We start from the raw sequence: 23624 nt of genomic DNA on the forward strand, positions 1-23624 counted from the left end.
ACTTTCTTTGCTGTTCCCAGAATCTTTACAATTCTCTTCCTGCCTTCCACTTTCATAATTGTACACAGGAAAGGCTTTCTTCAAACTTTCCAATTTTCCCATCATTCTTTAAACGTATTGAATTCAGTCTGTCACTGTTGCAACTTCCCTCTTTTTTCCATTGAACCGAACACTCTTCTCTCAGAATGCTTTCCTATTTTATCAATGAACTGATTTTTCAGATTCTTTCTGTTCTTATTTGATATTTTTATCAAATAAAATTTATTTTGTATGCCGCCCGGAGTCCTTCGGGAGTGGGCGGCATACAAAACCAATAAACCTAAATAAACCTTAATTTCATCATCCCAAACATTAGTTGATAAGTGGTTTGGTTATTAACTATAGTTTCATTTCTGAATCTTGAGAATTCCTAAACCTGTTTAATAATCTATACTGCTCCAATAGAATTGGCTTTATAAAGGCCCAGTTTAAAAGAAATTCCCCACTGCTGCAGAAGTTAGGCATGGCATTTAGATCAAAACTAATCAGGTTTGATGAGAAGCAAAAGGAGTACTTATTAACCAGAAACTTATTCAAAGCAACAAACACAATTAATTAGCAATGGACATTTGTTTCCTTATGACTTACCCACACGGATTACCAAGAGGTTAAATACAATATAGTAATTTAATGTTATTCACTTGTAGAATTACTAGAATGCCTAAAATATATTGTTTACCTACTGTGAATATTTATATGCTCAATGGAGGAGCATCAAAGATAGTAAGAAACAGATGATTTCACTAATAACATTTGATACCCAATAGAAACCATTGTTGCTTCCTAAACCAGGTTTAACTAAATACATTAGAACTTGTGGTGTAATCTTGGGAAGAAATTCATTTGCTTTATTGCTTAATTTTTGAATATAATATTAGATCAAGCAAAAGATTTTATGGACATATTAGTCACTAATGTTACTGATAAATCTGATATGATTAAGTCTATTTATATTATTAAAATTATATATTTTTATGGAATGTAAATGGAACAGTGCATTTCCATAGAAACATAGGAAGTAAGTAATTGTACAGCCACTTACCTAAAAAGAGTTTGTACATTTACAATTGTCTTAGCATCTGCCATGTATTCTTCTTCGGCACTCATGGTGCTTTCCTTGTCCACCACAACCATATTGGCAGCAAATGTCATACCACATTTTAGTAAATCATCTAGACTTTTGCAATAGGATAAAAAGTTACATGAAGTCAAATACATATTGGTCATAACAAGTTAGCCATATATTCTGAGAAACACTTATTGTTTTATAAAATAAAGTAATTGTGACTAAATTGTAATCATAAAGTTATTCTTAGTAGCTGCTGGACGTGTCCTGAGAGCAGCACCTTCACCATCGCCAAGACTGTCTTCCAACTAGAAGTCAACGGTCAGCAACCTTGTGGGCGTCCAAAACAGAGATGGCAAGACACCATCAACAAATATGGAAGCCGCGGGCCTGGGCCCTGGAGATGCAGCTGACTGTGCAAAGTGGCATTCAGTGCTCTGAAAAGTGGACCCTGCACTAGTGGGAACACGCTAGGAAGAAGATGATTCTTAGTAGCTGCTGGGATAATTTTATCTCCTCTACAGTATCTTATAATAATGGACAGGACTCATCCATATTACCTCTTGGCATGCCATAGCCTTATTTTTTATTTTTTTTATGTAGAGGGCATTTTTTAAAACAATTTGTAGGAATGAGTAAATAGAGATAAATGGACAGATGTATGTCATGTTTTTGAAATGCTTAACTTGTTCCCCAAATGATGTAGTCTGAAAAGATGAGCAGATATCTAAATCTGGTTCCATTTTATTTATAATGAACAAAGCAGGAGCAGTTTGAGAATGCATGTTCTTCTCTTCTCAGAAAGAATTCAATTCTCAAGCCCACGAGTAACTGCAATTAATTTTATCTACAACAGTTTGCTTATAGTTAAAAGTTAGGTTTTGTACATTGCTAATGAAAAGTAAACTGTTAATGTAATTTAGTACGAGATAAGTACAGCCTTAAGTTCCCTTTAAATGAAGTTTTGAAATTTACTATTATTATTTACAAGTTTTTATTAAATGTGAACCTTAGTGAGAGTGTCCTAAATTATATAATCATAGGTAAGGGAGGAAGAAAAGAGAATTACTTAAAGAAGGAGGGAGAAGTTGTGCAAAATAATGTTATAACTTGCTGTGGATTTAATTGCCCAGTAATTCTACTGATAGCTGAACTACCTTCTGGACAATAATATTATCAATAAACAGAAGTGACTAAACAATGAAACATTTATAGGCTGAGCATTTATATTAAAATTCTATTTTAAGTCAAAGAATCGTATTTCCTAAGAGCTTAATTAAACTCCATTCTAAATCATTATGATGAAATGATTTTTCTACACAGTATTAATCTGCATCAAAAGAGGGAGAAAAAATGTAGAAATAGTTCACATAACATAACTCAGACAAGGCATGGTATAATTAAAGCTTCTTGACTCTGATGACATATTTGGTAGAGAAAGCACATTCCTACCACCATCTATAGGCCATCTATTCTCACTCACTACAGCCAGTTGATCTCTTTCATTATTTCATTCTCTCCATATTTCTTACTTAGATGAAATTATGTTTATTCCTATAATGGTCCTTAGGGCTGTTCATTTAACTACTGTTCAAAGTTATGATGCCATTGATTTCATTGAGGGCCACATCAGGGTTGTGTGTGACCTTAGAGGCCCAGGGGGGGCATGGTCATGGTAGATGTGGCCATGGGACTCGTGTCGGGGGGGGGGGGCATCTGTGGTGGCCAAGTGCTAAGGCAGGACTTCCTTTAGACTCTCCCTCACTCTGTTTCCACTATTTTCTTTCCCAACTATTTTCCTGAAGCATTCTGGCAGCTGAAACGGTGATGGGGGGGGGGGGGGCAGGCTGCTTGACACTCCTTGCTCCCCATTTTGAGCCTGGACTGCCTCCTCCACCACCCTGGCAGCCATAATGGGTTGTGTGCTGCTCCCCCACACCCAGTTTTGACCAGTAGAGGCACTGCGGGCCAGTTCTTTGCAATTTCCAGGCTGGCCCTGTGGGCCGGATCTAAGCACCCCGTGGATCATATCCGGCCTGCGGGCCTTGAGTTTGACACCCCTGCTATATAGTAATATCTTATTTAGGAAGGCAAAGCAGGGATCCCTGACGCCCGGGCCATGGACCAGAACTGGTCTGTCATCTGTTTGGCACAACTAGAAGTGAGAAGCAGGTGAGCAAGCGAAGGTTCAAATGTATTTGCAACCACTCAGTGCTGGCATCAATACCTCAGCTCCCCTTCAGACCATCAGGTATTAAATTCTCATAGGAGTGCGAACCTTACTGCAAAGGTGCTTTTTCAAGAGGCAACCGGACTTTCTGTTTTTTCTTTGAAGATGTTTCACTTCTCATCCAAGAAGCATCTTCAGCTTTGGAACAACCATGACCTGGAAGACTGAGAATCTCCACAGAGACCTTGCTATACACTGAGGATGTGAGGGATCTAGATTGCATGCTCCCCCCCGCCCTCCGGATCTTCAGCCCATTGAAAAATTGTCTTCCCTGAAACCCTGGTCCCAAAAAGGTTGTGGACTGTATGGTAAAGAAACTAATAATATGGAACCCTGACTTTTTTTTGCTAAAAGTGCCATGGGTAGCAAGACAAGTAGCATTATGAAGGTGAAGGACTGAATAGGCATTTCTTTCAAGTGACGATGTATTTTGAACTATATCTCCCATTGCTTCTCTTGCTTCGTTCAACTTAATTGTTCCATGTATTATTGCTTCTTTTAATCTGAATCTTAAATCCAGTTTTATCTAAAATGTATAAAAGTATGAGTTGAACCAAATATGTCAAGAGACGTTTTTCTTATACTAATGTTCTTTCAGGAGGTACTAAAGTGAAGTGAGTTCTCTGCTGAATGTAAAATGAACCAATTAAAACTTTGGCTTGTTGCCATGTAATATATGAAGCAGCCTTTGGGTACAAATATATTCTCTAATAAAAAGTATTAGAACATCCATACATAGTATCTTTTCCATTTTTGAGAAAAATTGAAAAGATACAAATATTTTTAAAAAAAACATTTTATTATAGGCTATTATAAACAAAAACAAGAGCCTTTAAGTTTGAGGTATGCTAAGTTAAATCTGAGCAAGGCAGGATAAACAGCAGTCAAGTGGCAATATATTGAAGGATTTTTTCTTCTTCGGGATCATGAAAACGAAACGAGTATCTCAAAGTGAAGCATCCTGTTTGCTTTATGATAAATTCTACATTATCTTAAAATAACAGCTGCTGATGCAGCTACAATTTAAACTTTTGTTTTAAAAGGTTATTTTTTAACCTTATAAGTTAGCGTTGGGGGCTCTGTTTATAGCCACTGCAATTCCACTTTGGATAGTCCAGAGTGGAGGGGGGGATATCTTCGTGCAGGGCTCCCCAACCACCCGTCCATGGACCGGAACTGGTCTGTGGCATGCCAGCAACAGGTCCGTGCAAACAAGTAAAGGCCCATCTGCAGGATGCAGGCAGCATGCAAAACGACCCCCCCCTTTGGTCTGCAAAAGACGCTCTCTACATGGAACCGGTCCGTGGTGCCCAAAAGGTTGGGGGCCACTGTCCTAATGCACAAGGCAGCCTTTGGAGAACAGCCAATATACATTTAACCCTTTACATACAGGGTTAATTAATTAACAAGCTTGCATAAGGGCTTGGAGATGAGAATTCCTTACTATACATCCAAACAACACATCATGAGGTTCTAGAAATAATTCAAAAGTGGATGATAAATAATCAATTAACCCAGAGCAATTATTGTGCAAATGAAAGCTTTTTAGAAAGATGGTTTTCCGGTCCTAAAAGTGCATTTCCAAAAGGCAACTTGACTTTGGTTTTCTTCCTTGAAGGGGAAAAAAAAACAAGGAAAAATTAAAGAAAAATCCAGCTGCCTTTTGGAAGAGGACCTTTGGGGCAACCATAACTTGGACGATGGAGAATCTCCATAGACATAGTTCTCCAGTGTCTACTTAGCTCAATCTGTTTATGGAGAGCTCGTGTAATCTCAGCAGATCCGTTATGTGTACTTTTGTATGTATACAAGTATAGAGTAACTATATCAAAATGTAATGAATAAATGAATGAAGACTGAACTGCACATCAGTTCAACTGTAGATTTCCATGTATAAAACTAGAAGTCTCCTTTTAAAAGGGAAAACCCTTTTAAGCAACATAAAAGGTTCAGTATGTTGAAGAACAAGTAAGCATGCAAGGATACAACTTCAAAACACTAGCACTACACAAAAGCATGCAACTACATGGTACTGCACACTACAATACACTACAATATTTAGTGTACCAAGAATCATTTCACCTACTTGTCAATAGAGCCCACCATGTAGTAAACCATTGGAAACCAACAGATTGCATCCAGAAAATGCATATCTGGCCTAAACAGCAGATGGGTCACAAAGTGAAAGATAGTATCACAAAAATTGTGTGGGTACCGGAAATTATTTAGTAGTAATAATAAGGTTAAATACAGTTTAATTGGACAGTGGAATTTAAAAAAAAATATTGCTAATGTTTCATTTTAACAACCACGTCGGTTTCTTTCCTGTTTCTTCATTAGTCTGAAAAATGTTACAGTATGTAAAATTCTGTTTGATTTTTCCAGACACATTTCTTCCGATAGATACATTTTTAGAGACATTCTTATCTATTGAGAACTTTTTTTTGGTGTGTGTGTAAAATTCTTTCATATAGTTGGTGATTATTTTAATAATTTCTCTAATACAATTATGTGCACATTCCTGCCTTAAGTATGCAGACAGACCACTTGGGGCTTGTGGGATTGGCCCTCTGGGTTCTTTCCATTAAACAATGTCACCTCTGGGGCCCTTTAAGTGAACCTTCCCAGCTGGGCCTGTGCTGTGGGATGAGGTGCCCCCCCAAAGACTCAAACGGCTCCTCACTTTGCTCTTGCCTTTGGAGAGGGAGGGGGTAACCTTTCATTTCATCTGGTCTGCCACACTTGCCGTCTTTTACTGATTTTGATGTACAGGAAGTCCCCGATGAGAACAGTTTGTTTAGTGGCACATGACCGTTTTCACACTTATGACCATTGCAGCATCCCCAGGGTCACATGATTAAAATTCAGGTGTTTAGAAACTGACTCATATCCATGATGGTTGCAGAGTCCTGGGGTCATGCTTTTTGCCACTAAGCAGAGTCAATGGGGAAGCCAGATTTCAAAGCTGTTTGAAAATTACAAATTTGCTTATGGCAAAGAAGGCACTGTCTATTGTGCTTAATAACTATAATGTATGATGTCCGGACTGGATTTCTCATTATCTCCCAATTTTGTATGGGGAGATATTAGGGATGTTTTCCTCTTTAAAAAAATTGTGTTAAGTTTATTTTAAAGTTTATGCAACAGTTTACAATTCTTTCCTGTCTCAAAATACATCGTAATATGGTAAGTGCAAAAAGAGCTTAATGCAACCAATGGAATTTAAGCAATAGTGAAACTCACTAATATATTTTCTTACACTTATGGGGATGACTAAGGAACTTATATGTAAACTGTATATATTACAAACATAAAAATGATTCCTAACATATTTGTTATATCTGGATACTGGATCTCATAATAACTGGAATTAGAAATGTTGATAAATTCCCTCCAAAAAAAGAAAAAAGAAAACACAGCTAAAAGCCACAAGGAACTATGATGAAATGCAATTAAAACTATAATAGAGAAATCATATATTAAAAATCACGTATAGCATTTGAAACATGAGCCTTAAAAAATTCAATTAAACACTAGAGGGCCGTATACTTCTACACTAAAAATATCAGTCCACAATGAGATTTGCAGTTAAACCTGGATGTAATATTAAACACACACACACACACACACACACACACACTCTTATGAGAGAGGGAGAGGGAGAGAGGATATATATATATATATATATATATATATATATATATATATATATATATATATATATATATATATATATATATATATATATATATATATATATATATATATATATATATATATCTCCCCTATGCAAGAGAGATCCATAACATCTACAAGAGTTGATAGATTCAAGATACCAATGGTTGTATACAGGTAGTCCTTGACTTCTGACAGTTTGCTTAAGGAGCAGTTTGAATTGATAGCCTCTGAAGGTCAATTAGAATTTATATCTGAATTTATGATCATGTGTTTGCAATTCAGGTGCTTTTCACTGACTCCCCATTTAGGACTGGTTGTGGCATTCAGTGGTCACATGATTACAATTTGTTATGATTTTGCTGGTTTCCAGTAAAGCTTGCAATTGGTAAAGCTGGATTCGCACTTACAACTGCATGACTTGACCTACAACCAGTGGCGTGATTCAGTCAGTTTGTACCACTTCGGGAGAACCGGTTGTTAACCTTCTGAGCAGTTTGGTGAACTGGTTGTTGGAAGAAATCATTGGGGCAGAGAACTGGTGGTTGAATTATTTGAATCCCACCACTGCCTACAACCATAGTAAAAATTATTATAAAATAATTGATAATTCAATTTGTAATGACAACTTATTATGGAAATTCCATTCCTAATTTTGGTCATAAATTGAGAACTATCTGTAGTTGAATTATTTGATATTTCAGTAAATATATCACAAGAATTGAAAACATGGCAATACCTACTCTAGGAACTTCAAAAGAGAGCGTGATAGGCTGAACTTTTTGCACCTCTGGAATAAGAAATAAAAACCTAATCCTTTGCTGTACTTTCTGTGAGGACTTAATTTGCCAGAGGTTTTTGAAAGAATAATCAAATCTATGAAAAAATAAATGTGAAGCAACTAGGAACATTTTAAGCTTTCAGATGTAACTTTCACTAGAGACATATTGATACATTTTATTGGACCAAAATAAAAAAGCAACTTAAAAATCTGACATGACTGTCTGCCAAGAACAGATGAATAAAAGAGAGATTTTTTTAAAGCCAATTGGAATATTTTAAAGATCCAGCAATTTGGGCAAAATTTTACAGATTTTCTTTATGATTTCATGCAACAGTGATGTCAAAGTTAGATCTCTTTTTCAAGAAAATGGCATCAAAATCTTTTTCTGTTTACAATGGAAATTTATCCTCAATACAACTTATTCCCAATGGCAATAGGCAAGTACATAAGGGCCATAATCTGGAAAGTTACTGAAAGAATTGAGGCAAAGCCCTTCCAACTCCAAGTAAAATAGCAGTAGAGTGTAGGAGGAGGAGGAGGATAGTACTAATATAATAATCATGAAAAAATTGTTTAACTTACTATGTGTAGGAGGAAAAGAGGTGAAACTGGGGGACAGAGCAAAACGTGTCATCAGCCTCTCAGGCTCTTCAATCTCATCCCCACCCTTGAATTCTGTTGACTTTTATAGAACACTAATTCAGTGCTGACCATTAGCTGACTAGCTTCTTGTGTATAGCCTTCAATAAATTGTTTATAAATTGTTGAAACCCACATGAACGGTTCTGATTCTTTCTGCCTGATACTATGGCACCCAAAGCCATTTGTTTGTAGCAAAATTATATCTTGATTATATCTTAAAATAAATCTGATATTTCTCCTATAAATGACTGTCTCCAAGTGTTGGTGATACAATCCTTCTGAATTAAAAAAGGTTCATTAAATTTGGTAGCAACAATACGTAATACATGCCAAGTTCCAAGGACAAACGTTCTACTTACGGATTATCCAGCAGCAACACAATTGGGTTGAGTTCTTTCTTTGGTCTGTAATAAGCCCTGAGAGGTACAATAAAGTTGTAGAGTCCATTTCCTGCCGTTTCTGCAGCAACTATAATGATTCTGTTTTTGAATCCATAAGCTTTGGCATCCTCATAGTAATTATGTTGGCATCCCTAAAACCAATTAATTAAAACAGACCCAAAATAAATCACAGGAAAAAATAAGAATACAATACCTATCATCTGTTTGCTGTAAAATGTTCTAGCTTCCCAGAAGATCTTTTTAAAGTATGAAAGTTTAGCTCAAAGTATAGGAATGCCTCAAACTACACCTAGAGTAGATTGAAAGTATTTGTAGCATTTTATGTCCAGCTTTTAATCATTGAAGATATATTTAAATTTTCACTAGCTCCATTTTAAGGAAAGCCTCACATTTTAAATACTGATGTATACTCTATATTTGTCTTGATTTTTAAATTTAAGATATTTACTGTCACTGAAGATACTTGAGTATATATAACACATTTATTGACACTAATTCCATGCTATAGTGGCAAAGCTTTCATTATAACCAGTCACCCCTGAAAAACATGGAAGATTTGCTTTTATATTTGTATGATGGGATTGGAAATGGATAGGAGTATTTTATAACCTGGCATGCAGATAATCCTTGATTTACAACCATAACTGGGACTGGAATTTCTGTGGTTAGCAATGTGGTCTAAATCATGATGTCAGATGACCACATTGCTTGGTGACGACAATCCCAGAAATCCTATAATCATTGCCATAATTGCAGACCTGCAGGTCCTCAAGCAGGAAGAGGAGAGACGTGCAGGACCACCATAATGGGGTGGCAGAGTCCCCGAGAGGCCCAGCACAGGCCACACATGTATTGGGGGGGGGGGGTTTCCTTTGGTGTGGCAGGAGTGCAGGAATAGACGATGACTCAGAGGCTTCTTGGTCTGCCACAGCTCTGGGGCTACGAAAAGGCGGAGCTGCCTCTGGAAGCCCCAGTAGCCTCCCGCACATTAAGGTCAGAGCAGAAACTTCCCCTTCAGCAGCAGGAAGAAGGTGGACGAGGCAGGTTCTCTGAAGTGCAGGATAGGGACAAGGAGGTTTTGCAACGTGGTGCTGGCTAGAGGCGGCCTTTGTCAGTGGCAGCAGCAGCATTAGGACTGAAATGGAGGTCTGGGAAGTAGAAGGGTGGAAGCTAATAGGCTACTCAGGGGCTTTATTTGAATTTCAGCCCCAGCACTCCCCCAAAGATTGCCACTGTTCAGGGTGGCTGAAAGGACACAGATGTGGAGGGAGATAGGGGAGAGTTGAAGTGCCAGGTAGTTTTAAGTGTGGATGGGCTATTAAGAGCACGGATTTGGATTATGATACTATGCTATATTGACACTGTGGATCACTTGTAAGTCTAGTTTTTCCAGCACAGTTGTAACTTTGAAAATTCACAGACTGAATGGTTGTAATGGCTTAGAACTACCTGTGCCAAACAAGAGAAGCATTTTTTCACCATGGACGAGAAAATATTTTCCTTTCTCAACATGCATCGCCTCATGCTGAAATAAAATTGGGCTATGCTTAGCTGTATATAATCATACAAAGGCTTTAAAAAAATAAACCTAGAATTGGAGTATGTTGCAATTATATTACTTACAACAGCCACGGAAACTTGAACCCTGCCCAAGTTTTAAAATGAAATTCCATTTCAGCAAGAATAATACTTTAGGTTGCGGCTAGATTATCCTCTTAAATTTAATATGGCCAAAACCACAGTGTTTTTACAGCCATACAGTTGATTTATCCAACAGCGTGCTGAACAAAACCACAACCTGTAATGCCTCAGTATTAACTTTGCATTCAAAAACACGGTTCAAGTGCTTTTCCTCTTAAAGGAAACATATGCACAGCAGTATTATACCTACGTACCTTATCTAATCTCAGGCAGCAAAATGGCACCTTTTCATGGAGCAAATGGCAGAAAGTAGGAGAGCTTCCTATGTAAGGTGAATAGGGGGGATAGCCTTTTAAATACCTAGAAGAAAGAAGAATCTGGTCTCATTTTTTGCATTTAACAGCATACACACAACCCTTCGTTGTCTTTCTTTTGTCTGAGATGTACAGCAACTTCTCTTTTCTAAGCAGGCGCTTGAGAGATATCAACATTAAATCTATAACTCTAAAGCAGCATAAAGTCTCTCTAAACAGCCAGTTGTATCTCAATGTTAAATCTCTCTCCTCTTGAACTTTCTAATATTCAGTCATGACTCAAACATGGGTGATGTGTATTTGTTTATATCTCCCTGTGTGTGTGAGACACTTGTTACTTTTTGGAGCATTTACTTTTTGACTGTATTCCTAGAAAGTCTCACTATCCTCAACTGTGAGGGGTAGTGGCTGTATTAAGGATAATATCTCTGCTCTTGTGATCTAGGGTTATTTATTTCATTTTCAGCCATACCTATTGTTTAACTCAGGGTCCCCAACATTTTGGGCACCAGGAACCGGTTCCATAGAGGTTTTTCTGGAGAGGTGTAGTTTTGCCTGCTGCCCGCATTCCATGGATGGGGCTTTGCTTGTTTGCGAAGCTCGGCTGCTGGCCTGCTGTGGAGCGGTGCTGGACGGGGGTTGAGGATCCCTGGTTCAACTGATTTAAATTTGGTTTTATTGTATGCCACCCAGAGTCAATTTTATCGAGAGGGGTGGCCATAAAAAACTGTTACATAAATTAAAAATACTATAACGCCTACGGTGGTCTTATTTCGCTTTGATGGGACACTTTGGGTCGCAAAGGTCACAGTGTTGAAATTAAGTGGGGGGGGGTCTGGTTTAAGCAACATGAGGGTTGTGTGATTATCACCTCACAGGTTCAACCGGCACTTGCAAAAGCTTCTGCAGACAGAAGCATCTTTTGCACATGCGCAGAAGCACCTTCTGCTCTTGCAAGCACCAGGGGAAACTGTAGAAGAGGCCTTGGAGAACCATCACCCACAGCAACATTTCTAGAGGTGTTTTCCTGAATCCTTTGTCAAACCAAAACAATTTCTTCAGTATTTACACCGGCATAAGAGTTACCCTGATTCCAATGCAATTGTACCTGTGTTTGGTCATTGCCATGCAAATGAATGGACTTTGAGTGCCTTTTCATTTTATATTTTAATTTCAGTTATATATTGTAAACTGAATTCTTTTATATTATAAACTGAATGTATTATAAAAGAGAGCGCGAGGGCTCAGCTTGCTTGTCGCACTGAGCTTGTCAGCTGGAAAACTGACCTCCTGGTTCAAGACCCAAGCGCCGCGTAACAGGCTGAACTCCTACTACCTGCCCCAGCTTCTGCCCACCTAGCAGCCTGAAAGTCTGCAAAAACGAGTAGATAAACAGGCGCCACTTTCGGTGGGAAGGTAGCAGAGTTTCTGTGCACCTTGGCGTGTAGCCATGCTGGCCACATGGCCATCATGGAAAGAGCCTTCATCCAATGCTGGCACTCTCGGCTAAGCAACAGAGATGAGCACTGTCCCTTAGGGATGGACACGACTGGGCAGGGGAAGCCTTTATTTTTGCTTTATTGTGAACTATAAAAGTATCATATGGCTTTGCTGCTGTTTCTTCTTGTTAATCTTAATTTCATCTTTCTTATTACCACCAGACCCTTCAGACTAGGTCTGCACAACGTATGTCCTGTCAGAGTGTTTCTTTTTTAAAAAATAACAAATTCATTGTGGCCACTCTGATGCTGCCACTTCTCTGCCAGTCACAGAGCAGCCAATTGCTGTGTGAGGTTGTGGCTGGTGTGGGGATTTTTAATTCCTCATTACGGATTGCGTATGCCTACTTTAAACTAAGCACAAGGAGCCTTTGTTTAGCAACCATTCAGAGTTATGCCAACAATGAAAAGGTGCATTTGTCATCACTGCAGGAGTGTAAAGCAAGGAAAAGCTGAACTAAGATTACAAGCACAGTCGCGGTTTCACTAGGGGCCACTTCATTTAACAACTGAACGGCTGATCGTGATTGTGGTTGCTAAATGAGGACTACTTGTATATACAGTATTGTGGAACTTTCTGGAGATCTCTCAAATGCACTCTATAACAAGCTACTAATTTCCCCTTTCTGCATTGCTGTGTTTAAAAACACATTCATTTAAAAGTGCACTTTACTTACTCCAGGCCATTCAACACTTCTTCCTCGGAGGGTGTGGCTTCGTCTTCGGACTGATCACTTAAGGGATCACAGCTGTGAAGCACTGAAGTGTCTGCAACCTCCAGAACGGGTGCAATGCTTGGCCTTCTGCCCGTTTTAGGTGCTTCTGAAGGAAGAGTTAATGTAGCTGCATTTGGAGATCTACAGCCTGTATCTTGCAAATCTATAGCAACGGTACCTGGGGGCGGCAGGAAACAGACGGAAATGAAAATGTTAGGTTCGGAAGGGAGGAGGGAGAGCCACATCAGCACACTGTAAGCGACGCACTCTTCAATCTCTTCATAAATTACTTAGATGAGGGAATAGAAGGGGAAACTCATCAAATTTGCAGACAACACTAAGCTGGCAGGAATAGCCGACAACCCGGAAGACAAGCTCAGGATCCGAAAAGAGCTCGGCAGACTTGAACAAGGGGCCCCGTTCAACAAAATGAATTTCAATGTGGAGAAAAGCAAAGTTTTGGGCAGGGAAAACCAAAGGTACAAATGCAGATTAGAGGAGACCTGGCTGAAAACGAAGTGGCCGTGAAAGGGACCTCGGAGTCCGATAGATCGCTTAAACAAGAGCTAGCGGTGGGTGGCAGCAGCCAAAGAAACTCATACAATCCTTGGTTGAATAAACAGAGGCACGGAATCAAAATCAGGTGAAGTATATTAGGACCAGTTTATAACACCTGGAAAACTGCATCCAGGTTTGGTTGCCACATTACAAAAAGGATATTGAGACTTTGGGAAAAGTGCAAAGAAGAGCAACTAGGATGATTAAAGGCCTGGAGACAAAAACACATGAAGAACGGTTGCAGGAGTTGGGTATGGCCAGTCCAGAGAAAAGAAGAAGAACCAAGTATGACACGAGAGCAATGGTCCAGTATTTGAGGGTCTGCCACAAAGAAGAGGGGGAGGGGGGTCAACTCATTTTCCAAAGGTCCAGAAGGCAGGACAGGAAACAATGGACGGAAACTAATAATGAAGAAGGGAAGCAGCCTGGAACCAAGGAGAAACTTCCTAACGGTGAGGGCAATTAACGAACAGCTTTTCCTCAGAGGTTGGTACGGGCTTCATCACTGGAGGTTCTTAAGAGAAGATTGGGCAGCCTCCTACCTGAAACGGTGTCAGGTCTTCTGCGTGAGCAGAAGGAATTGGATTAGAAGACCTCCAAGGTCCCTTCTGGCTCTAGTCTGATTGATTGAGATGTGACTGTGAAAACTAAAAGATCTAGCCAGGAGCAGTACATGCAAGAGATTTTAAATGCTAACAAACCTGAATGAAAAGATTGTTTTGAATATTCAGAGCTGGAAGCAAAAAAAAAAACACCCCACCATCTGAGTATTTTGTTTCAAATTCAGAACAAAAGTATATCCCCTTTTAAACAATTCAATTGGACCTTAGATTTGTTGTTTGTGATTGAGTTCTTTCTGAGTTTTTCCTCCTTCCACACTCTAACCAGTATAGCAGCTAAAACTAGTCACTACTTCCTGCTCCTGGTTTAGACTGAGTAGCATGATATGCGGGCGGGGTGGAATATTATGGCAGACCAACTATTGCTAAGCATATGGCTCTCCAAAAAAAGGAGCCATTTTAATAGGCAGGAAAAAAATCTATTTATAGCTACTTCCCTGTACATAAAAACTGTTATTGTCTAATCCTTTGCTGAGAAAGAGAGAGATATGGAGAGGTGAAAAGAGCCTACCAAAGAAAATAGGTAATGGAAGAAAAAGGAAGAGAGGTACATGAATTCAGATGATTCACTGAAAAGTATTGCCAAGGCTGAATATTATACATTCAAAAGTCACTACCAGCATTAGCCCGAAGGTCTAGCATTTATAAGACTTTGCTGCATAACTACACTTGGTACGTGCCTTATTGAATTGAATGGAATTGAATTTATTGCATTTATATGCCCGCCTATTCCCGGAGGGACTCAGGGCGGCTCACAAATCAGAGGGAGGGAAATGCAGACAAGGGGGAAAAAACAACAACACAACAAACAACTACAGAAAGAATTTAAAAACAATCAACAGCCACAGTTCGAGCGGGGACAGGGAACTCGTCAGCCCCAGGCCTGTCGGAACAGCCAGGTTTTAAGGGCTTTGCGGAAGGCCTGAAGGGTGGTGAGGGTCCGAATCCCCACGGGGAGCTCGTTCCAGAGGGCCGGAGCAGTATATTCAAGGGTAGATTTTGCTACTTTGTTGAGCGGGGATCAGGCATGAATGTGTGTGTGTGTGTGTGTGTGTGTTTGTACTGTTAGTATTATTTGTGCATGAATAAAGCAGTCATCCTTTTTTTTAGCCCACAAGCAAAGGTAAACACTCAGTTGTACCAAAGGCTAAGAAGGTGAATTGGTACGCTGGGCTTTTTGGTAGGTTTGTAAGGCAAACAAACGAAGCAACGAAAAGAGTTTGCTTGGTGGTTGAGAGGAAATATTAGACCATGCCGATTGTTTCCTGCCACCCGACCTATAGAAAGAAAATGGTCAGGAACTGTAATTAGAATCAGAATCAGAAGAGAGCTGGGAGAACTTGGAGATCTTCTAGTCCAACCTCTGCTCAAGCAGGAGACCCCGTACCATTTCAGACAAGTGACTGTCCTGTCCCTTCTTAAACCCACAACTTCTGAAAGCAAGCTGTCCGACTGGTTAATTGTCCTAATTAGGAAGTTTCTCCTTAATTCCAGGTTGCTTCTCTCCTTGATTAGTGTCCATCCATTGTTCCTTGTCCAATTACTGTGCCAGTCAGCCAGATGCTTAGACTGGATTTTCATTTTTATCCACCTATCGAGTCCTTCCCAAGAACCTGGGACATACAGATGTTGTTTGAGGATGTTAAAGGTCTAATGAAGAGAAGAAAAGGTGGTGACGCGATAACAGTCTTCCAATATTTGAGGAGCTATCACAGAGAAGGAGGGCAGACCCATTCTCCAAAGCACCTGAGGGCAGGACAAGAAGAAATGGATGGAACCTCATTAAGTAGTGATCCAACTTAGAATTAAGGAGAAATTTCCTGACAGTGAGAAAAAAAGAACAGTGGAACAACTTGCCTTCAAAAGTTGCGGGTGCTCTAACATTAAGAAAATAATGGACAGCCATTTGTCCGGAATGTTACAGGATCTCCTGCTCAAGCAGAAGGTTGGACTAGAAGATCTTCAACTCCATTATTCTATATTCTGTATCATTACATGGTATAAGCCTTTCTAAGTAAAGCTATTTTATTGCAATTGACTGACGGTGATTTTGTCAATGTCGATGGTGTTGAAATAGTGTTCCAGCTGCTTTGGGGTTGGCAGCCAAGCTGCTTATTATTAATAGCACTAGTACTGAACATATTTTTAAAAACCCTAAATAAATATTTAAACTCATCATCAAATGTATAAGAAGAGTGTCTGAGAAGAAGACTGTAGGATGATCAAGGTCTAGGACTTTTCCTTTTCCTTGAAGTTGCTGGCATCCTCAGCTGCCAGTTTAGTGAGTTCTCCAAGGCCCTCCAGGTAGGCTGGGGCTGACTGCACCCGCTGAGACCGGAGGTTATTGGCTGTGGACAAACGTCATTGGATGGGAGGGGGTGACATTGTTGGGCTCCTGCCACTGGCAACATTTTCTCCTTCTACTTGTTTGCAAATCCCACCCTCTTCTTATCTTTTGTGAGCCCCCCCCCCCCCCCCGCCGGTCTCACCTCACTTGAATGGTCACCACATAAAGACTGTTTGTTATTGAGAGACTATAATTCTAGAAGTGAAAAAGTAAACTCTATTTTATTTATGCTATATTTCAAGTTAGTCCTTGTTCAAAGAAATCGCAAATAAAGCTGTCATCACATGAAGACTGACACAGCAGCAGCAGTCAAGGGAGCAGCTGCCACACCAGAGCCAAGAAGGACACAGACTATGGGAGGCAACAAACAGAAAAAACTGGGGGGATTCCCAGAAACAAAATCAAGGTGGAGGTGGGTGAGTAAAGACTCTGATGCTGGGTGAAGTCAGTGGAATATCTCACTGACCAACAGACCAACAATAGGATGAAGTCTTACATAAGAAATGTGTAACTGAACCTAATCCCTTGACAACATTACCACTCTCACCCTTAAGTACTTCCCCTTGAGATAATATGCTATTGTTAAATGCCTTAGTTCAGGGAGTGGCTTAAGTAACAGAAGACTGTTTATTATTGAAAGGCTATAATTCCAGAAGAGAAAACATAAATTATATTTTGTTTATGTTATGTTTCGAGTTAATCCTTGTTCAGAGAAATCTTCCATGAGTAAGGAAAAGGAGAGAAATAAAGGTGTCCTTTGACAGGATCCTTCATTGTCTCTCTACTCCACCCTTTGCGAAATAACCTACCACAATATAAAGCCGGAACAACAGTCCCCATAATTATGATTGCGTTTACTTTGAGGAAGTACATGAAGGCATTTCATCAGGCATTTCATTCATCAGGAAGGCATTTCTCAAAATGGAAGGGTGAACAATAAAGCCAGTTTCATGTTTGATTCAGTAACATGAAAACTTAGGCTGATAGAATGAAAAGTAAGTACCATTTCAAATCCAATTGGCTTGTGAATGATAAACCTTTATGTATCAGTTATTTAAACAGAAAGTTCAGTACTCTGTTTCTACTGTTCATCCCAACTCCACTTCACTGGGCGTATTATTTGAAGAAGACCAAAAAATTGTATTTATGGTTTCTTTTATAGTTTACGTACAGTACTCTATTAAAACTGTCAGCCTTCTGTCAGGTAGACCAGACAGAAATTTCTATCTGAAGGTCTCTTTTACAACCTAAGAAGTTAGGAAGCTTCCTTTCTGACTCTCTTCTTCTGCCATTATGCAGCTGTGGGCTAAGCCCTCCCTTATTTAACCATCCCTTAGGCAGCATCTCTTCCCCTCCCCGCCCCCCCCACTCTCGAGGTCTTTCTCACACACCAGGAGTCTTCAAACTCCGCAACTTTAAGACTTGAATAATTTCTCATTCTGGCTGGGGAATTTTGGGAGATGAAGCCCACAAGTCTTAAAGTTACCAAATTTGGAGAGTCCTGCCATATACCATGACCTTACTGAGGCAACATTACTTAAGTGTGGCTTACCCATACTAGCAATGATGCTGTGCACTGGCAGTCGAGTAGGACCATGATAAAACAATCTTGTTGGGTGGTTTTTCCGATGCTGCTCTTGTTTCTTAAAAGCAGAATTTTCTTCTTTTGTGATGTTAATATAAAAACATATGTCTGAAGAGCTCATAATATACCGGGGACCTGGGTTCAGCAAAATATTTTTGTTATCTTCCCTCCTAACACCGATTAAACAAACACCAAACCTAATGTCAAAAGTAAAAAGAAATATTGTTAGGAAAAACTGAACAGCTTACAGTATATGTGCTTACACCCATTCCTTCGCATCTCATATTACTATAAAATTAAGAGAGACAATATGAAAATATTTTAGATCCATTTGGGCTGCTTAAGATTTGGTGTACAATTCGGCTCAAGAGCAATGAATTTTATTCTGCTTTTAGAAAATGTAGCAGCTTTGTAAAACATCCCAAAGAATCATTCTTCAGGCTTGGCCTTTATTTTGCTGTTTGTTTTTGCATTTGAATGTTTAATTTGGGGAAAGAGATCAACTTAACAGCCTGAGATTCCCAGCTAATCAAGATTACTTCTACAGCCTATATCCAGAGACATTGCAATAGGCCCTCAGTTGTAGGCCCGTCTTCTTACGTTGAGCCAAACAATACTATGAAAACCCAGGGGAGCAAAAGTTCATCAGGCTGTAAAATAAAAAAAAAAGAAAATGAAACTATTGGGGAAAGGGGGGAAAGAAAGAAAAGCATTGATTACAAACTCTTTAGCGGAATAGAATATGGTAATAACATTAATGTCTCAGTTTTTTTATTTTTACATGTTAATATATACCTTGTTTTCCCGAAAATAAGACATGTCCTGGGCAAAAATACAAGCCCTTTCCCGAAAATAAGCCCTAGTGAAGGGGTGGGTTTAGCCAGGAGAGGTGGCAGCCCTTCCCTTCCCCGGTCACCTCAGGGTTTCTTGGCCCCTTACTTGGATCAGCTGAGCCGCTCCATTCACGAAACAGGTGATTTTGGGGGGGGGGGGCGCCCAGGCCTCGGCCTCCAGCAAATGCCGGTCGCTTTTGAAGCCAATTGGAAAAGAAGCCGGAGGCTGAGCAACCCAACCCAAATGCCTCATGCCCTCCTTAGCTAACGGTGACAGCCACAGCAGGAAAGGAAGGCATATGGGAATCAACACACCTGGGACATCGGAAGAAGAAAATCCCCCTCCCCATTTTCAAGCGGTTTGCAAAAACACCACATTCCAAGCCTTCACATTATCCAGGATTGCAGCATTGAAGGATCGGAATGGAACATTTTTGCAAACGGCTTGAAAATCGGTCAGGGGGGGGGGATTTTGTCTCTTATCCTGTTTTCAGTCTGTGATGACCTTCAGAATAGGGTGAGAGGCAGGAATATCCCCCGCCACATTTTCAAGCTGTTTGCAAAAACGCCCCATTTTGACCCTTCGGCATATTCCAGGATTGCAGGATTGAAGGCTCGGAATGGGGCATTTTTGCAAACCACTTGAAAATGGGGAGGGGAGATTTTCCTTCCTCTTACCCTGTTCTGAAGCTCAGCAGAGACTCAGATAGGAGGCAAAATCTCTCCCCCACTTTTCCTGGCAATCGTTCTTTCCTTGGGGGATGCAGACGCACATCCCCCAAATGCTCTATTTGAAGTCTTCTCAGAGCAGAGCTCCTAAGGAAAGGATGGTGTGTGGGTGTGTGAGAGAGAGATCCCTAACCCCACACCTTCCAAGGCAGTCTCATCCCTCCACTAACCTGCTTTCCTGCTCCATTCTCCACTGCCACGTGCAGGGCAAGAAAAGTAGTTTGTGGGTGCTAGGTCGGGTAAAGGAGGCACACAAGGCTTCAGTAACAACAGCTCTTTATTGCAAGTAAACATCCGGCTGGGGAATGGTCGGGCAGCATCCCCTTTTAAAGGGATCTGTCAGACCTCTTGACCAATGGAATTCAACCTCTGTTCCTGCCAGAACAGAGGACCTTGGTGGAAACCCCTGTCACTCTGTCAGCCGGGGGGGGGGATATCTAACACCCCTCCCCTCTAGGATGGAACAATCTAACTGGTGACATAGTCACGCAGGTAGGCAGGCTTTTGCGTAGCTCTGCCTGACCTGCGCAATTCAGTCTTGGTGTTTCCTTTGGACAAGTCGGACGGACCTGTTGATTCCGCAGACCCACCTGGTGGAATCTCCTGGAACTTTTCACAGGCCACGGCTGGAGCTTCTGGCGTTGCCTCGCTCGGAGCTCGCTGCGGGCCTGCATCAAAGTCAGATAAGTCTTCCAGTATTCTTGGGGCTTCACTTGGCCTTGGAGGGACTATTATTTTTTGTGAAGTTTCTTTTGATTTGTGCAGGAGTTACTTTTGGTTGTCCAAGGACTGAGTTAGACATGCGGCTACGGAGTTGGTCTATACGCTTTCTCCAATTTCAACCGTCCTTGAGTTTTACTGTGTACGATCGAGACCGGTAATCCCAATTACAGTTGCAGGAATCCACAATGTTCCCCCGGTGTAGTTGTGTGCATATACCAAGTCTCCTATGGTGAAAGACCTAACTTTGCTTGTGGAGTCAGGGGGTGTTGAGGTGGAATAATTTGGATGTAGCCGGTCTGAGACTTCAGGCGGTGGCCCATGAGGAGTTCATCCGGGCTTATTCCAGTGATAGCACTGGGTGTGATGTGTTGAATGAGTAAGTAGTGATCAATTCATGTTTGCCAATCACCAGGGCCCATCCTATTGAGGGCCTCCTTTGCGGATTTTACCATTCGTTCCACCTGGCCATTGGAGACCAGGTGGAATGGTGCGAACAGGGCATGTCTGATTCCCTGAGCTGCTAGGAATGTTTCGAATGGCATGGCCGTGAGTTGGGGCCAGTTGTCAGAGACTAGGACATTGGGGAGGCCATGCATGGAGAATAGTCTCCATAGTATCTTGATGGCCGATTCCATTGTAGTGGAACTCATCAGGACTACTTCTAACCATTTTGAATAAGCGTCCACAACTATGAAGAATGTTTGGCCATGGACTGGTCCAGTGAAGTCAATGTGTATTCTGGACCATGGTGCTTGTGGGCACTCCCACTCCTTCGGGGGAGCCGGTCTGGACTCCTGACAGGGTGTGCATGTAGCCACCCATTCTTGTATCTCCCTGTCCATGTTAGGCCACCAAACATAACTCCTTGCTAGAGACTTCATTCCAACAATCCCAGGATGCCCTACATGTAATGCTTCCAGGACTGCTATGAGCAATTGTTTGGGAATGACTACCCTGTCTCCCCACAGCAAACACCCATTAATAACTGACAGTTCATCCCGTTTGGAAAAGTACGTTTTGAATTCAGCCCCAACAGGCCTCTTGGCTACCCCCTCCACACCCCGTTCAAAATTTGTTTTATTATGGGGTCTTTTGCAGAGTGGCGTGTGATGTCGCTAGAGATGCGTCCGGTTTCCAGGCAGTCAATGAGGAGGACCAATGTCTCGGGGGTGGGGTCGGTGAGGACTTCGGGCAGTGAACAGTGGCTTAAGGCATCTGCGTGCCCTAATGTGGTGTCTGGTTAGTGGATGAGACGGTAGGAATAGGCTGCTAGAAAAATTGTCCACCTGGTCATTCGGGGAGATAGTGAAACCAGGGTGGGGCGACCCCAGCCAGCAACCCCAACAGTGGCTTGTGGTCTGTGATCAGTTTGAAATCTCGGCCATAGAGATATTCGTGGAATCTCTTTACACCAGCTACTGCAGCCAAAGCCTCACAGTCCAGCTGGTTGTAGTTCCGCTCTGCGGCGGATAATGTCCTGGAGTAAAATGCAATGGGGGCTTTGGTTCCGTTGGGCATGCAGTGGCTGAGGACAGCACCGACACCGAAAGGGGAAGGGTCACAGGTCAACACCAATGGCAGGGTCTGGCTGTATTGTACTAGGAATGAGTCTGCTGACAAAAGTATTTTTACAGCGGTGAATGTGGCGGCTTCAGTTTTGCCCCAGGACCATTTCGCATTCTTGGCTAGGAGGCGATGTAGTGGCTCAGCAACGGTAGTTTTCTGTTTGAGAAAGATGCTGTAGAAATTAAGGAGCTCGAGGAACGCTTGCAGTTTGATCTGATTTTGAGGTGTGGGAACTTCCTTAATGGCTTTAATTTTTTGTGAGGTTGGGTGGATCCCAGACCCATCAATCATGTACCCTAGGAATTCAACTTTTGGCACATTGATTTGACATTTTTCTTTTTTGAGACGGAGGGCCTTGTCTCTGATTCTAGCCAAAACTGTTTGTACGCATTTTAAAACTTGCACTTCATTTACGGCCGATACCAAGATGTCGGCGAAATAGGGGATGATTCCTGGAATCCCCTGCAAAAGTCGTTCCATGATGCTTTGGAACAGCCCAGGGGCTATACTAACACCAAATTGCAGGCAGTTGCATTTGAATGCACCCCTGTGCGTCACAATGGTTTGGGCCTCCGCAGTAGCGCCATCTACTGGCAATTGTTGGTATGCCTGCACCATATCCAATTTTGCAAAGATTTTTCCTGGGCCGAGCGAATGCAATAGGTACAGGGTAAGTGCTTTGTTGTAGCGCTTTATTAATTGTACATTTATAGTCTGCGTAGATGCATACAGACCGGTCAGGCTTGACAGGTGTCACAATTGGTGTCTCCCATCGTGCGTGATTGACTGGCTCTAAGATGCCTTGGCTCACGAGCTTATCGATTTCTTTGTCAATTTTTGGGTGGAGAGCGAAAGGTACTCTCCTGGGTTTTAGCCTAATTGGGGCTATTATGGCGTCTAAACTAAAGGAAATTGGGGTTCCTTTGTATTCACCCAGACCGGTGCCGAAGATATCCTCGAACTCCTTAAAGATGGCTTCAGCGGCGTCCTCCCCCATGGAGTTGACTCCGGTCACTTCCATTCCCAAAGCTTGGTACCAATCCAGTCCAAGCAGACTCTGAAGGTCCCCTCTGACCACTGTCATGGGGAGGTTTTTGCAAAATTACTTGTAGTTTACCCAGAAGGTGCCTTGGCCCACGTTGGGGACCTGGTTCCCCTGTTAGTCACGTAGGCAGATGCTGGGGCTTCTGAGGTGTCTCTTTTGTAGCTTAGGGATCGCTTGTTTCAGGACTGACCATGGGATTATTGTCAGTGACAATCCAGTGTCGATCTCCATTTCGCATCGAGAGTCTTCGATGAGGACAGTGGCTTTCAGCTTTTTGGGGCTAATGGTACGTATTTGTCTAACCAGAATAGTGACATTCGGCTTTTTTGGGCGCCCTGGGCGGCTTCGTGTGGCAGAAGTGATGTTGGTGATTCTATTGTCCCCTTCTGACTCCCGTGGGTACTTCTGCCAAGCCCCTGATTTGGGTTGCTGTTTGTGGTTTTGGGCCCCCTTGGACTGTCGCTGCGGCATACTTTGGCAATGTGCCATGATCAGACATGGTCTCCTCCACAGCTGGTGCAGGGCGGAATTTGTGAGTTAAATTTTCACGCCAGCTTTGTGCGGCTACTGCACATGTAGTAGCTGTCTTCCTCCTTGCTTTCAGAGCTCTC

The 23624-nt window shown here is 41.5% G+C and overlaps 1 protein-coding gene across 4 annotated transcripts in view; it reads right to left on the bottom strand.

The window, feature by feature from the left end:
* KCNT2 (potassium sodium-activated channel subfamily T member 2) overlaps window positions 1-23624 on the bottom strand; it is a 211238-nt gene that overhangs the window by 38307 nt on the left and 149307 nt on the right. For 2 of the 4 annotated variants that reach the window (XM_087719174.1, XM_087719173.1), the window contains exons 18-23: window positions 18085-18314; window positions 12969-13185; window positions 10733-10838; window positions 8796-8968; window positions 5422-5493; window positions 1082-1216 (exon numbers count right to left, since the gene is read on the bottom strand). In XM_087719174.1, the coding sequence (XP_087575300.1) occupies window positions 1082-1216; window positions 5422-5493; window positions 8796-8968; window positions 10733-10838; window positions 12969-13185; window positions 18085-18314 (933 nt within the window). The remainder of the gene's footprint in view (window positions 1-1081; window positions 1217-5421; window positions 5494-8795; window positions 8969-10732; window positions 10839-12968; window positions 13186-18084; window positions 18315-23624) is intronic. The other 2 variants (XM_087719176.1, XM_087719175.1) reach the window with 1 other exon arrangement.

Source organism: Thamnophis sirtalis, unplaced genomic scaffold (assembly GCF_051295495.1).
Source record: "Thamnophis sirtalis isolate CommonGarterSnake01/CBP01778 unplaced genomic scaffold, rThaSir2_p1.2 scaffold_7, whole genome shotgun sequence".
Taxonomy (NCBI): domain Eukaryota; kingdom Metazoa; phylum Chordata; class Lepidosauria; order Squamata; family Natricidae; genus Thamnophis; species Thamnophis sirtalis.